Raw genomic sequence first — 15,409 nt, 5'->3', positions numbered from 1 at the left:
TAGATTAAGGTGAACTATGTTGTAAGAAGTTAGACGGTGAATGAAGAGCGATGAAGTTAGATGGAGTTGGATGAAAGGAACTGAAAGGTGGTGTAATAACATTCCTTACGGGGAAGTGTGGTATACTATATGTTGCCATACGCCACGTACCTACGCTGAAAAAAATGAACTTTTTCTTTAAATTTAATATGTTAATTGTTTTTTTGGAAAATTTTAATTTCGTTAATGATTAAGGTAAAAGCCTCCGATGAATTATTGCCACACTATTTCCCATCACTTCTCAACGATGCCAATTAACTCAACATTAATTATATTACTTATATTCTTAAATATTACATAGCATTAATGCCTAGAATGAGGCAATATCGTCATGGACAATAGAAAAGTTTGACGGGCCTTCGAAAAAAAAATTGTTGACGAAAAAAAGCTGATCTGTCTCTTGAATCTCGTGATCCCCATAGTTCACATTCCCTTCAGATGTTTTCTGACGTCCATGTGCAAGCTGGGTTCACAAAACAGAGAGTTTGCTTTTGAATAAAACAATATCCGAATTCTAAGGAAACTGTGCGTGCCTCAATAGCTTGTGTTTATTAACATCTGTTGGTTGGGGAGGAGAAAATCGTCTAGCAGCACGCACTGTAGACTCGTATGAATAAATAAAGCCTAAGAATTATTTTTGATCGATGTTTATTTTTTTTTAGGGAAATTAAAGGGATTGTAAATGAGATAAAACAGTACTTTCTTCATTATTATTTTAAAACAAACCTACTAGAAGTAGCTTAAAAACAGAGGTTGAATTGAAAGCTGTTTTTATAAATGTCATAAATGGTCTATCTCCAATAATGCTTTCAGGACACCTTCCCCAGAATCAGAATCAATTCAAACTCACGCAAAACCTTTCTAATAATCCCGTCAGGGAAGTGTCTTTTAAAAGTCTGATAATCATGCTGCTATCTTAGTACCTAAGGTGGGATGGGCTTGATTAGTGTGGCAATTGAAAAACAAAACACACATACATTTAGGCCAGAGCTAGGTTGTTTGACTGACCCGGTATTTAGCCGGGTGAAATGTTTTTCAGTGACGAAAAAAATGACAGCTAGTTTGCACATCCCTTTGGTCTGTCCTTCCACCGTGCTGCTTTGTTTTCTGTCTTTGTCTTTTTGCTCAGTTTTGCTCGAAAAGTTACTTTATACTCTAATCACCCTGAAACGATTATAAAATATTTTGTAACTAATCTTAATAAACACAAACACAGCATCAGGGGCGGGCATCTCGTTTATTGATGCCCGCTTTCGAAAATAAAGAAAGAGAACAAAGGAATCTAAGTGTGCAAACTTCAAGAAACTGAAAGTAAAGATCCTAACTTATCGTAATATAGCCGTAGCTAGCCGTTCTTGGCTCGATCAGTCTCCCATCTGCCGTGACATAAAGAGTGTAGATTGCTGATGCCTGCTCCTTAGCGGCCCCTGTTCTTAAGCTATGTAGATCAAACAAGTGTATAAGATATCCTAGTTCCGCAAACGCATGCCAAGTCTAAAACTTTATTTTACTACGAATTTTTTGAGAGCAAAATATGCTCTATCTTTGAAGAAGATAAATTCATAAAATTAAAACTAAAAATTACATATAATAAACATCTGTTTTGCTCTCACATGTATAAATTCTGACAAATGCATCGCAAAAACTAACGTCACAACAACGAAGGCTAGCTAACTCGCTGACGCGGAGAAAAGCCGATTAGGCAGTCACGCAAATTGCAGCTAAGCGATGATTAGAGGGATTAGCCTTGGGGCGCGCAAACCTATTATATATCCTCAAAATCATCTCGGGAGTAACAGCGCCCCCTTTTTATGGAAACAGGTTTTGCAAGCTCAATTTTAGCCGCCTCGAGAACACTTCTATCACAAGTAAAAATCACAAATCGGAAAGCCATTGATACCGATGGTGTGCCCAATTTATGCCATAACAGACAGACTCAAGTGTGGAGTAGAGGGAACTCTGCTGCAGCAAAATACTCCAAATAAGGAGCAAATGACGTCTCATCAGACGGCAAACAAGCGACTTCCTCAATGCGCGAAGACCATTCTCTAAATGTTTGAAAGTCACTTGAATAACGCTCTGTTGTTGAAGGGGCCTTTGCTTTAGAGGAACGCAAGGGAAGACCTTCCGTTGACTTGCGAAGCCGTCTGGATCTCTTGAGTGGGCAACCTTTGAAGTAAACACACATCCACTTTGTAGACTTGAAAGATAACAAAAGAAATGTGAGAACAATTAGAAAAAACAAAAAAGCAACAACACGCAGATCAGAACATAAGGAAGGTCCAGAGGCCTAAATCTTGCATTCAGCACACTATATACTGGCAGTCCTGCACAAAAACGGCATGGCTCAACGGCCTTAAACAGTGTAATCACCTAAGATCAACACGTGATAAACGGGCAGTCCCGTACAAAGATGACATGGTCCAACGGCCTAAAACAGTGCAATCACCTAAGATCAACACATGATAAACGGGCAGTCCCGTACAAAAATGACATGGCCCAATGGCCTAAAACAGTGCAATCACCTAAGATCAACACATGATAAACGGGCAGTCCCGCACAAAGATGACATGGCCCAACGGCCTAAAACAGCGTAATCGTGACCGCGCGGCATGACTTCTCCATAGACAGGTTCTACTGGATACTGTACTGTACAGCCCCGACGAGCAACTAAAATTCTCCGAGCCAAAAGGGAACTGTTATTTGCCCCATGGAGATAAACATCTTTACCGTTCTCACCGAAGAGAAATCAATAACAAAAGATCTGAAACCCTACCTACGATCCACCAAAAAAGGCCAAAAGGGAGCTGAAAGGCCAATAAAGAGTAACCAGTTCTACTGACAAAAACATATGTGGCGGATGACATTTTTAACCAACGAAACAGGTGGCACCAGCCAACGGGTTTCTCCTACCCAACTAAATGCTAGGGAATATTCGAAAAAAAACTGGGAAAACTTGAATTTTTTTTTTTTTTTTAACTGGGAAAGTAATCAATTGAACAGCGACCCCAATAAGAGGTTACTTCATGAAAATAGCTATCTTTAACTGACCAGTCATCAATCGACGATCTTGCATAAGTAATCAGCTGAACGAGGTATCAACTCAGCCTCGATTTTGATTTTACTTTCTTTGGCGGTATCAAATATATCACCGGCGAGTTGAAGCGAACACAGTTTCATACTACCAGAATCGACGATCAAAGGTACAGTTTGGTTGTCAGTAAACCACTTAACAGAGCACCCTGAAAGAAGAAGTGCAAACTTTTCAAAGCAAAACAAACACAGTGGAGTTCTCTCCACGTGGTACTCGATCTGGTATTCGTCTACATACAATCTCAGTTTTTGCGCGAAAACAGGCATGTTACCAATGGCAATGAAAGCAGCCAATCCAATAGTGCTAACATCCGAGTATACAACACGAGATAGTCTGCGAGCAACGTCTGCAAAACACTGGAATTGAGATAAGAAACATTATTCTTCCAGAACTCTAACTGTATGGAAACTGACAACGGGTTAACCACAGCAGGAGCACGCGCGCACTCGACCACCGAACCTGTGGCCAGAAGATCAGAAATAGCCTGCTCGACAAATCACTATACTGGACTGGATGGCTGAGCGATTATTAGAAAACTGAGCTGAGGGTAGAATGTACATAAACAGAATCTGATACCCAACAAAAATAGTAACGCGAATAAAGCAAGAAGCACTTATATGATTTCAAAACTCTACATTAACCTTAAGGTTGCCTTTAACTTAAATATAATGTGTTCCGTCCTGATAATCAGTCTTTTATTCATTCAGTCAGTCATCAGGGCTAATACAATCGTTAACCCTCGAACTAATGCCCCCATCATGGTACAAGGGGGATGAAACCCCTTCCTTGGGTTTTCGTTCTATTAGGGCACAGAAAATAAATTTACATTCATTAAATAGAAAGCCCTGAGCTTGCTCTGTAAAATAATGACATAATTTTTGGCTGTGAAATAGCATGACGTCATTTGACCCGCCATCTTGGATCCGTCATCTTGGATTTTACTATTTTCTTGAAAAAGTCAAAAAATAATCTAGAATGCTTATGAAGCCAGAATGCTTATGAAATGTACAATTTGGTAAAATTCAGCAAAATGATGAACAAAGCTGAAAAAAAAAATACACAAGTATGTCGAAAAAGTTGATTTTTGTCCAAACCTATACGAAGTCTGTGGTTGTCATGACAAAGTCAAAAGTAATGGACGCAGTTGACATATCCAAAATTTACGCGAACCATAAATGAACAGCTACAGAAATTTTTCAGCCCCTTAGAGTAAATTGTCTTTCCAAGACTTCCAAAAAACCTTGAATCACATGGTTCAACAAAATTATCAATAAGTTCAACTGGTTCAAAGTCTCCCAATCATTTGATTATATTGAATAAATTATATACTCATCTTATCCCATTCTCTTCAATGCAGCTTGGTATTTGCCATAAGTATGTATTTTTACTGCTTGGAGGGGCTGCAGCGGCTCCTCTAAAACGGCTTGGGCAGGAAGATGGATTTGCTCAGAGGCTTCTTTGGCCGCAGCTAAAACACTTGTCTGCCAGTTGAGGCTGACGTCCACGAAAGGACTGCATGCGGAAAAAACAAAAAGGCTGATTAGAAGAAAAATAATTGCCAGTGGGCAGACCATAAGTAGATGGAGCTTCACTGGATGTAGAGCGGGTAGCTGTAGAGTTGGCCAGCTAGACGCATTTTTCCGCTTTTTCTCCCGGATCTTAGCTAGCGCTCGTCTTTCGGCTGATCAGAGCTTTTTCCTCTTCCTCTGAATCTTCGGCGAGTTCGTCCGACTCGTACTTGCACTGCTACCCAAACAGCGGGGTTCTTGTCCACGGAACGAAATAACTTGGCTGCTGAAAGGTTTCCTTTTGAGATGGTCTTAACGGTCCCGTCTGTTGCATCAAGCAGAGAGTTGCTAGACTCGTATTGTACTTTAGAGTTAGAAGAACTCGAAGCCTTGGATACCGTTTTTAACTTCTACAGTTGAGACTGAGTGGTGGCTTGTTTCTCGTCAAGATCGCGTTTGAATGCAGCGAACCTCTGATCAAACGTAACGTCCAAAAGACGAGGAAACAATGTTCGTGAAGCAGTCTTATGAACAGGATCTCCCTCAGTGAAGGATTGCGCGATCGAAGCGGGAACGCTCGCTCATTCAGTATCCGACGACATAACAGCAAAAGCAAAGTTGAAAGAGATACCTTCGAGTGGCTCTTGCATAACTTACAAATTCTTAAATAGCCTACTAGCCCCTTAGGGATTCACGCCTAAAATACTTCTACAGTGAACACGAACCATACATAGTGAACATACTCCAGTGTAATTAGCGAAACGTTACAAAATATATTTTCCGATTCTATGCTTTTCCTGGGGCACTAAACTCACCAAAGTGATAAAGGTTTCGAAATTTGAAAAACTATATTAACATAATAAAGAAGCCCACGAAAAATACATTAAATATATCTAATGACAATTCGACAAAGACGGAAAAATAATCTTTGACAAATTTACAACAGTGTCAAGACTCTACAGCAGACTCCCTGTGAAGCCGCCGTGATGCTGCAACCTAAACAACTGAGGAGAAATTATAAACAGTCAAGATGTAAATTTGTGCGCTGTTTTCTAATGAAGGAAAAATTACCATGCAGGTGCATGTCTTTATTTAATTTGTATTTTCCGTGCGATCACGCAGGCCGGGAGGCGCCCGAGGTAATTACAGCTCTGTCCTTCCGTGGTGATTCTGAGATCTTTTTTTCACATTGCCCCCTAAATAAGTTAAACATTTCTGTTCCTTGGGATTTGTTACTTCGACGTGACTTGTTTTAAGATGTCGTAATCTACAAAAACAGAGTTGTTTACTGATAGGACGGCTGGAAAACAGAAACAGCTAATGGTTAATATCGAAACTCGTCAAAAGCATAGTCAAATTTGAATTTACAATGCTGCTTACAAAGCTTTGAACGTACTAAATTGGAAAACAAATTTCCGTCGTCTTGGAACCTAAATTAACTCCCCATCACGTAAGCTCATTTTCCGTTGGAGAAAATTGAGATAAAACAATCACTTTAATTTTCAACATGTGTGCGTTATATCACTTAATATTTCCAGCCTACGTGATTATCGATTACGTTAACCCTCACAGAGGAAACAGAGGAAAAGTATAAAAGAAAAAGGTTCACAGCCAAAAACGTAAGGAATATAAAGTATTGTACTCCGCCAATCTTTGACTGGACGCCATTCAATACTTACTTAAAAAGCGCCTTATTTGACGAATACAATAGCCTCACTTGAAAAATAACAAAGAGCTGTCAACATTTCTCATTTAAACAATGTCACTTAAATTATTCTACCTTGAATATATTTATATATTTAGGAGAAAACATTTACGTTTTAACATAGGAAACGCGCACGGAAACAAGGAACAAATGGAGCGGCTCTGTACAAAGAACAAACCAAACAAATAGGCATTCAAAAACAACCACAATAATTCTGTTTTTCTTAGTGTACGTAGAGACTACATAAAAATGCGTCTTTTTAACTGAAAGCATGAACTTTTCTACGTGTAGAAAGTTGATTAACATTCATTTGCTGCTTCTTCAAATCAGCATTTTCCTCGGAGGTGAGTAACCACTCTTACCTAGTATGGGTTGGACTTCCTCTTATCATAAGCTACGCGAACCACTCTATAAGTAACTACTATTCAAATTTATTAGCTAGTCAAGAAAATTCTACCTTGCTTAGTTGCGTCATGCACCAGAATGAAAGCAAACAAGAATCTTCATTAGCATCCTTCTGGCAACTTTAAAACTATTGAATAGACCAGTTTGAAAATCTATTTTTTCTCAAAAATTTTGCGCAGATTAACCCGAGAATGTTAGAAAGAAAAGAAACAGAACCAGCACGAAATCTTCTTTTCTTGGGCGATATGCGACTTAATTAATTTCATTTCCAAGGGGAAGCTCTATTCGTTCTCACCAAAGTTCTGCCAGCGACTTTTATATAATTTCACTGTCTGATTCGCAGTGAATGAGTCATGAAAGAAAAGCTTTCAATCTGCCTTAGTATGTGAAATCAAAAATAGTCATTTGCACTTTAAAAAGTACGTGTGTCGAATCTACGGCTTATACAGCGAGTATCATGATATCATGATGAGGAAAACGCGCTGAATTTATTTTTGCACCTTGCCTATGTACCTGAAGAATGTTAACTTTAGCCAAAAAACGTATTGACATTACCTGCACATGACACTTGAAGATTAATCTCAAAGATTTAACAGACGATATGATATGTAATTAAATATTATAAATACATGTAAAAAGACCGAAAATCGAAATTATGTTACGCATTTGGCTTCTAAGTGAGCCGTGAGTTTTCTGACATACAGATTAATATGTACCGGTTGACTGAGTGGGAGGGCCGGCCGGGAAAAAATTGGGCTCGAGGTCCGTACTTCCTGGCCGAGAGACAAAAATTTTCCCGTTCGGCCCGACGTAACTCAGTCAAAACCATCAAAAACTTAGCGAGTGACAAAAGTTCGCTTCACTCGTCCCTGAAATTGTTCACAAATTAAATCTTCGTCCGAAGACTCAAGAAAATGTCGGCGTCGTTTCAAGCAATTTTTATTGTCGACCTCTTGGATTCGCTTGAAGAAGGGAGAACAGCAACTGAATATTAATGACACCGATGTTGACTCCCGAAAACGTTGTCTGGGTTTGCTGACTTTGCTTGCTTTGCCGTGTAGTGGAAATTACACTATTAAACACAAGCGAGTTTTATTATCTGGGTGAACTGTACGGTAATAAACTTGTGTTCGTACTCAGTTTTGTCTCTTCAAACGACCCTGACGTAGAAACTGCAGAGCAATTTATCCTACTGTACACAAGGTATGTTTGTGGTTTCGCTTCTCACAACTCTGGAAACTTGAAGAAAACATTTATATCGTACTTTGTTTTTATCACGACTTGCCTGTTTCCTTGCCGTTGACCCATGATGAATTCTCTGATGTTTTCCACTGAAAAACGTTTCGCCTCAAGACCGTTTGCTTATTCCGAAGGTTAACTATCGGACAGTTCATCCGGAAAAGTTGTTTTCTTGACCGCCTGTTTGCTCGTTGTTGACTTCTGAGAAAGTTGTGAACCTCTTCAGTTGCGAGGAGTGTTGACTTTTTTTCTGTACTTTCGGAGTGAGTTGACGACTGAAGTAGTTCTGCATCGGACCGTTCGCCTGGATAGTAAAATTCGCTCTCAGAAAGTTCACTTTCATCACTCATTTTGAACAGAACGAAATTTTGCAGCCGCAAAATTGTTTCATCATTAACTCGCATCGAGTTTCTAGTAGGGCCGTACGTGTTTTTCCGGCCCTATCATTTCGACGCGTACGGCCCTCATACGGGACCTTTTTTTCTTATGGTTTTCCAAGGAAACTGCGCCCGGGGCTGTAAGGGTCATACAATAAAAGAGAAATATTCAGTATCGTTATTAAAACTTGGGACTCTGTTTAGACTGAACTGCTTAACCTTTCATTACGCGGCCTTTAAATGATTCAAATGATCGATCGAGTACTTTGGAATCAGCGTTTACAAATGTTTTTTTTTTTAATTTTATTTATTCGATAGAGCTGCATCACTGTGCCTCTGTCACTTACCACCTCAGCAATGATGAGTGTAAAGGAAGTAACTTAGACAACAAGTGCAAAGGAACGGGAGAACAATTAGCAAGGATCACAGACTTGGCAAGTCTTGACATTGCCAAGCAAGCCATTACCAATCAAGGAATAAAATACTGGACAGGGTTAAGGTGAGATTCAACGCTTTCCAAACATTCTTTCAAAAACTTTTCAAGTGTATTTACCAAGACAATGGGTGCGTCAGCGTAACCTTTAAACTTGTCGTCCACACAACAAGGATCCTTTTTATTGATAATGAGAACAAAGAAACGACTTTTAGATCCCTGCGGATTAATAGTAATGTTTATCTTTTTCTCAGCTCGTGAGCGGGCGGAATTCAACAAATCCTGCAATCTGATTGGTTCCGGGAGCGGGCGGAATTTTCTCATCCGGACCACCACAGCCAGGGGCGGATCCAGAAAATTCAGAAAGAGGGGGCCGAGTCCCCCACCCTCCCCTGCCCCTCGAATGAAACCTTCACTTTTCAGGAGATGCAGCATGCATGATTGTGGACGTATTCGTGAAATTAAAGTAACGTTAACGTTTCGGAACATAGAATTAAAGAGCATTTTATAAAAACGATTTTCAAAGCAAAGTCGTAGTGTTAGTGGTAGGCGAACTGTTAACAGTCACTGCATTGCCTTTATACATCCAGTATTAATCGAAATAAATCAATGCAGCGGTTTGATGAATGTCATCTTTCTCTGGTTTCGTTTGGCGTACTCGTCAACAGCTGCATTATATAAAGAGCAGCAACAGTGCATTTAGACGTTCCTCTCCCACGGTGCTGCGATAAACATTCTTCACAAAGCGCAGTGAAGAGTTGCCACGTTCAACAGTTGCACTTGTGACTGGGGTGATTAACAGGAGGCGCAAAATTGTATGGACATTGGGGTAGAGGCTTGAGCTGCAGGCTTTCAATGTCTCTTGCAGTGTCGTGAATTTTACGGTTGCGTTGTCCCTAAAAATAAAAGCAAGAATTAACACATTTCAAGACAAGGTATTATCGGTTTTTTCAGCTTACCACAGTTTCACTATAAACTTGGTAACCCATGTATAGTATTAACGCAGAATAACGTACCAGAAGCACTTCCACAGCTCCAGATCCTGCGACGCACTACTTGGGGACGGCAGATCAGGGGAATAATGTTGAATAACTTTCTCTTGAGAAGACTCGTTAAGCTGCTGTAAGTTGGCAGGTATCAGTAGCACTCCAATCCAAGCAATGCCGCTTCTGATCGTCCATTAAAGAGGGTATTTATTTGTTCCAACAAGTTGTCAAGGAAAGGAAGAAATATTGCTCGTCGAAAGTAGGCAACTGGTGTCCTGGCATTGGTGTTGTTTGCTAATGTCTGCCTACCAAAAGTTCGAGGGATGCTTACCTTGACGTTTGCCTTCTTAGCCATCTTCTTGATCTTTTCATACACAGAACTTGCAAATGTTGTTTTAGCATTCTTGCGCATACCTTTCAGCTGTTCCTTCGCAACGTTAACATGCTTGTCGCCTCAATAACATTCAGTGCGAAACCCTGTAACGAACGGCTGAGTCCTACGGTGAAACGTTCTAGAAGGGAAACGTTACTTATTATAAAAGCACCGAATGATAATCAAGCTTGCTCTTTAAAACTCGCTTTCACCTGGCACAAATAGAAACAACTGATCCATTTTTGAAACATCATCAGCAAACTGTTATTTCTGTAATGATTCTAATCGTTTCTGTCAGAATTTTCTATCGAGAAATTAACTCAGGATTATAAATCAATTTACGCAAAACCTTTTGCGACAGATCATTACATTGAGTGATTTAATACAAGCTAAAGTTTAACATTTTTACTTCATTTGCCTTTTTTCTGGGGCGGATGATCACCAAACAAAGTCTCCCAGGCAGAGCTCGAACGATGCCCGCTAACAGACAGATACAGATCTAAAAAAAGAAAAAAAAAACATTACTTTTAACTTAGGTCAAATAAGTAACGTACTCACCTGGTTCACGATGAAATGTAAACAGTGTCGTCTTTGCTTTCCTCGAAAACATCAGAAAAATATTTCACTCTTCAGCAGTGCAGCAAGGGACACGGCGTGACAATATTCGTGTCCAGTGTCCCTCGTCATTTCAAACCGAAAGAAACGCATGTTACATTTGGCGTTAACAATTAGCGCAAACTTTAATTTTGGGTTACGTTTGTTTGAATATTTGATAATATATTATAATTGCCAACACCAAATATATTTTAAATAAGGAAAGCTCCGAAATTGAATAAAATTGCAACCTGATTGTATAATTATAACAACACTCAAAGGACGGTTAGAAGGGTTGGGGTCGTACAAAAACGTTTTGAAAAAACAAGAAAAAAAAAAGGGGGGCCGCGGCCCCCCCGGCCCCTCCCCTAAATTCGCCTATGACAGCGGACGGAATCCGTCGAGTTGATCTATTTTCGTGAACGAATTAGCGGTAATCAATTTTTCGCCCTTTTTACACTTCCATCGACGATTAATCAAAGCAAGTTTATCTCTATTCACCTTTAAATGGCAAGGAAAGTCACTGTAAGTAAATTCAATTGAGTGTTTTGAAGTTGTGAGAGTTTGTTTCGCTGTTTGTAGCTCGGCGCTGTAATGGCGAGTAATCCTGCGTGTCTCTCTCTATACAATTTTAATTAAAAAATGACTCAATTTCAGTCGAGTTTACCTCTCTGATCGTTGCTGTATTTGAGAGAATTTCTGTGGAATACACTTAACGAATTTCCTCGCTATCTGCTACTCAATTTACGGTAGAAAACTCTGATTTCGAGTGATTCGCAACGACTGACAGAAATTGTTTCTGCAGTACAATTTCAATCTTTGCACGAAATTTCACACCGGAAAAACACTTTCGGAGAACTTAATTGGTGAACTTAATGCCACTAACATAAAGTAGTTCGAAATAAATCTGTTTTTTAATACATCTTACCTTGTCTAGTATCTGAGTTGCTCGCTCGTTCGCTAGTTAGACTAGGATTGGTATGTGCACGGCGCGTAAGCCAATTCAATGACAAAGTTGCGTAAACAAACCCACTTGTAAGCCAATTTACCACAAGAAAAAAAGATAAACATGTTATTGTCCGGCTTAGGGTCGGTCCGTATAGTGAAAAACTGTGACCTCGGGCAGCATTTTCAAGACCTCGGTCACAGTTTTTCCCTATACGGACCTCCCAGCCGGCTAATAACATATATATATATATATACATTTTTTTTTCTTATTTTCTTTCATCCACACGTAAGTTTGAATGTGAACCCAGCTACATCGCTCAAATAGGCTGGCCTTTTGCAACAGTTGGTCAGGTGAGAGATAAGTTAACAACTTTTAGCAGAACTGGAAAGAGCGTATTTTAAATAATTAGAATACCAGTTCAGACCAATGGTTTTGTATGGGAGTGAGAAAGCTTTGCCCTCCACAAATCTTTTGCACTATTAATCACTACTCAAGCCGCTGGCATATATCTACTAGAGATAGAAAGAGGGTTCAAATATATGGAGCAAGAGAAAATTCTAGGCTCTTAAACCGAAAGGCAAAGATTTTGTTGCAAAACTTGCAAACTTACAAGGATTTATATGGAAAACCACTGCACTGGAGCGTGACTAGGAGCAAAGCATTTTCTTCCTATACAAATCCATCTAATTTCTAAAGTCCATAAAAAATTATATCTCAAAGAATATAAACCTGAGAGTTTGCTTGAAAGCTTATTTTGAAATGTTCTATTCTCTCCTGGTAACATTATGCATTACCAATTATTAAAGCAGCGTGTTCTTGAAAAGTAAGTCACGTGGCCAACTGTTGCTAATGGCCTATTTGGTTGTTAAAATCCTAGATAAAACATCTTAACTTTGAATGCTAATCATAAATTGTTTGGCCAATTCCTTGACGTCTCGAGCTTTGTTTCTTACAATTATTATTATTGTTACACGATCATTATCGCGTTGTAGATTGTAAGCAGCTCTGCCAAGCAGATCCACTGATTTAACAAATAGAGTCCATCTTGCCGTGCGTCTGTTCAGTAGTAGATCACAGAAGACGTCAAAATGTGGTAAGAACAAAACAGTGGCACTAGAGGCGATAGCCAAATGTCACTGATGTTCTTACCACATTTTGACGTCCTGTGTGATCTATTACTGAACAGACGCACGGCAACATGGAATCTATTTGTCTTATATAATAAAGAAACAAACTACACAAAAAGCTTTTTTTTAAATTTCCAAATCTTTCAAAATAACTCGAAAGCCGGGCCTTTGCCCACTTTGAAAAACACGAAAATAGCAATTTGACGTCATCTATTGTCTATACAAAATGAAGCGAAGTGATGGTTCGAACTGATGATTCTATGCTATACGTAGCATAGAATTGTCATTGGTTCAGGGAATTCACGCCACTGTTACACTTGAATCGCGCGTCGCTAGCCTGGAAAACGAAACTTACAACGAAAACAGAATTGAACTGCGAAATTTACAGATCTTAAACAAAATGCTGGAAAGTCAAGTCCGCTTTTGTCATCACAGCACGGCTATGAGCCGAAAAAACCTGGACGTTACCTTGAATATTGCGAGAGTTTATAAAACCGCTCGGAAAACTTGTGACCAACATCGACACTGGCATTGGAAGCCATTCGATTCGAGCGTTGATGAAAGGAGCGTTAATGAAGGTGGAAATTTTTTGTCCTCTGAGGACACAATGTTGTTTCTTTCCTAACATCAATCTGATTGAACAATTATTTTGATACTGACAAAAGTTGCAATTTTTAATTGCATTAATCTCATGAACATTTTGCTTATTGCGTTTGGTAAATTGTCTTCTTTCCTTGAAATAACTTCAAGACCAATTTTGTGTTTGGTTTAGTCCCACTCGAATGCTGACTGAGACCGCTCGAGTATTTTTTCCGAGTCATTTTCTATAAAAGAAACACGTTTTTCTTTCTTATTTCTACTTCTTGTACCTGCTCAAAGCCTCGACAAGACTTTTTTCCACCTTATCCTTCGCCCAGTCACGTAAAATATTATCTAAATTCTTAAAATTTTCCGCCATTTTAAAAAAACAGAGAGAAAATGTTTGGTTGTATGGACGTCATCTTTGCGTCTGTCCTCTATTAGATCATAGACGAGAACCAATCACAACCTGAGAATAATTTGACTTATTATATAAAGTAATTTGGAATAATATTGGATTTCTACTGAAACGTAGACATTTAAAAGTGATGAGTTATGGACAAATATTTTCAGAATCCCTTTAAAACATAACTCACCTTGAAACTGATCACTATATCTACGAGTGACGTCAATGGTTTGTTGTTTAGGTATCATAAGAGCAAAGGATACTGTTGGAAAAGAGATGACGACGATGATGATGATGAAGATGATGAGGATGATGATGAGAAGGAGGAGGAGGAGGATGATCATGGTCATTGTAATGATCCTGTAAGTGAGCCCAGCAGTATACTCGACACAGCAAAAAAGCATTCCTGGAACAAAGGGTGGTATTGCTTTTTGGTTGATAAGAATAAAGTGAAACTGGAGGGGAAAAAGTGTCAGAATGCTAAACATCCATATATTTGCGAGAAAGGTAGGTGAAAAGGAGGCACCCAATTTCGCATTTAATATTCAAGATGGCGTCTTTGTCATCCTGAGACAAATTGAAGATGGCGGCTCTGCCACCCTAGGACGAATCAAATAGTCAAGATGGCGACTTTCTCACCCTAGGACGAATTGAATAGCTAAGATGGCGGTTTTGTCACCCTGAGACGAATTCGAAATGGTGGCCTTGTCACCCTGGGACGAATTGAACAATAAACATGGCGGTTAGGTCGATCGAAGAGTGACACAAGTAAATTTCCACAAACTTTGTTTTTAACATAATATCACTTGCTTATAGGTCACATTATAGTTTTATCTTCTTCTCTCATTTCTTCAGACCATAGCGAACTTTGTCACCCTGGGACGAATTGAATATTCAAAGATTGCAGCGTTATCACGTCAAAGTCACGATGGAAGAGGGCAGGCGCATATTAGGAGGGAGAGAGAATGCGAAACACAACGTTATAAAGCGGCGTAGAGATTTGTAAGCAGGTGGATAAAAGGAAAAAATCCGGAAACGAACAGACAAACCAGGTTTGGTTTAAAAACAAGTAACGCGACAGGGTTGTTGCGCCATAAGATAGAACTATATAATTTTGATGTCATAAGTAGAAACGAACAAGTTTTTCAGGTTTGGTTTTTAAAACGGCCAATGAACCACTGAACAGCCAAGATGGCAGCCTGGTAACGTCACACTGAGTTGAGATGGCGAACATGCAGCCTGGCGAGTTTAGAAGTAGGAGAGTGGGTTCAAAATCACAGGAAAAATTCACACGATAAACAGGGGAACAGTTCGTAGGCAAAATAAAAACGGTTTTCAGGACATTCACAACTGCTGAATTTCTTGCCTATACTTTGTAGCGGAGCTCCGGTGACCCGAAGGCCTATAGGAACAGAACCACAAGCATGCATAGAAACAAAACCATGCAACTCTTTGTTCATGGTCAGCATGGCTAGCGGGAGGTCCGCTACAAAGTATAGTCAAGAAATTCAGCGGCCCAAGAGTTGGCACCGAACCTATGAAAAACACCTAGATAAGCTTGTGGGACTCTTCCAATCGCCCAATCGTGTAAAAGA

The 15,409-nt window shown here is 39.5% G+C and overlaps 1 protein-coding gene, 1 long non-coding RNA gene and 1 pseudogene across 2 annotated transcripts in view; 1 reads left to right on the top strand and 2 right to left on the bottom strand.

The window, feature by feature from the left end:
- Positions 1-670: 670 nt before the first annotated feature.
- LOC149105331 (uncharacterized) lies at positions 671-5,725 on the bottom strand (annotated as a pseudogene).
- A 683-nt stretch (positions 5,726-6,408) lies between these two features.
- LOC110057118 (adhesion G protein-coupled receptor L3-like) overlaps positions 6,409-15,409 on the top strand; it is a 35,318-nt gene continuing 26,317 nt past the window's right edge. Inside the window, exons 1-3 of the mRNA XM_020763683.2 lie at positions 6,409-6,690; positions 8,686-8,866; positions 14,056-14,321. Of these exons, the coding sequence (XP_020619342.2) occupies positions 6,618-6,690; positions 8,686-8,866; positions 14,056-14,321 (520 nt within the window). The 5' untranslated portion in view covers positions 6,409-6,617. The remainder of the gene's footprint in view (positions 6,691-8,685; positions 8,867-14,055; positions 14,322-15,409) is intronic.
- Positions 8,683-11,918, bottom strand: LOC149105330 (uncharacterized). Its single transcript, XR_016201726.1, has 2 exons — positions 10,718-11,918; positions 8,683-10,298 (listed from the first exon to the last, which is right to left on the bottom strand). It is a non-coding gene; the product is annotated as an uncharacterized LOC149105330 (long non-coding RNA).

This window comes from Orbicella faveolata, unplaced genomic scaffold (genome assembly GCF_042242905.1).
Source record: "Orbicella faveolata isolate gen_17 unplaced genomic scaffold, um_ofav_v1 contig_34, whole genome shotgun sequence".
Taxonomy (NCBI): domain Eukaryota; kingdom Metazoa; phylum Cnidaria; class Anthozoa; order Scleractinia; family Merulinidae; genus Orbicella; species Orbicella faveolata.
The sequence above is the reverse complement of the archived record's forward strand: the minus strand, read 5'-3'. Positions and strand labels throughout refer to the sequence as shown.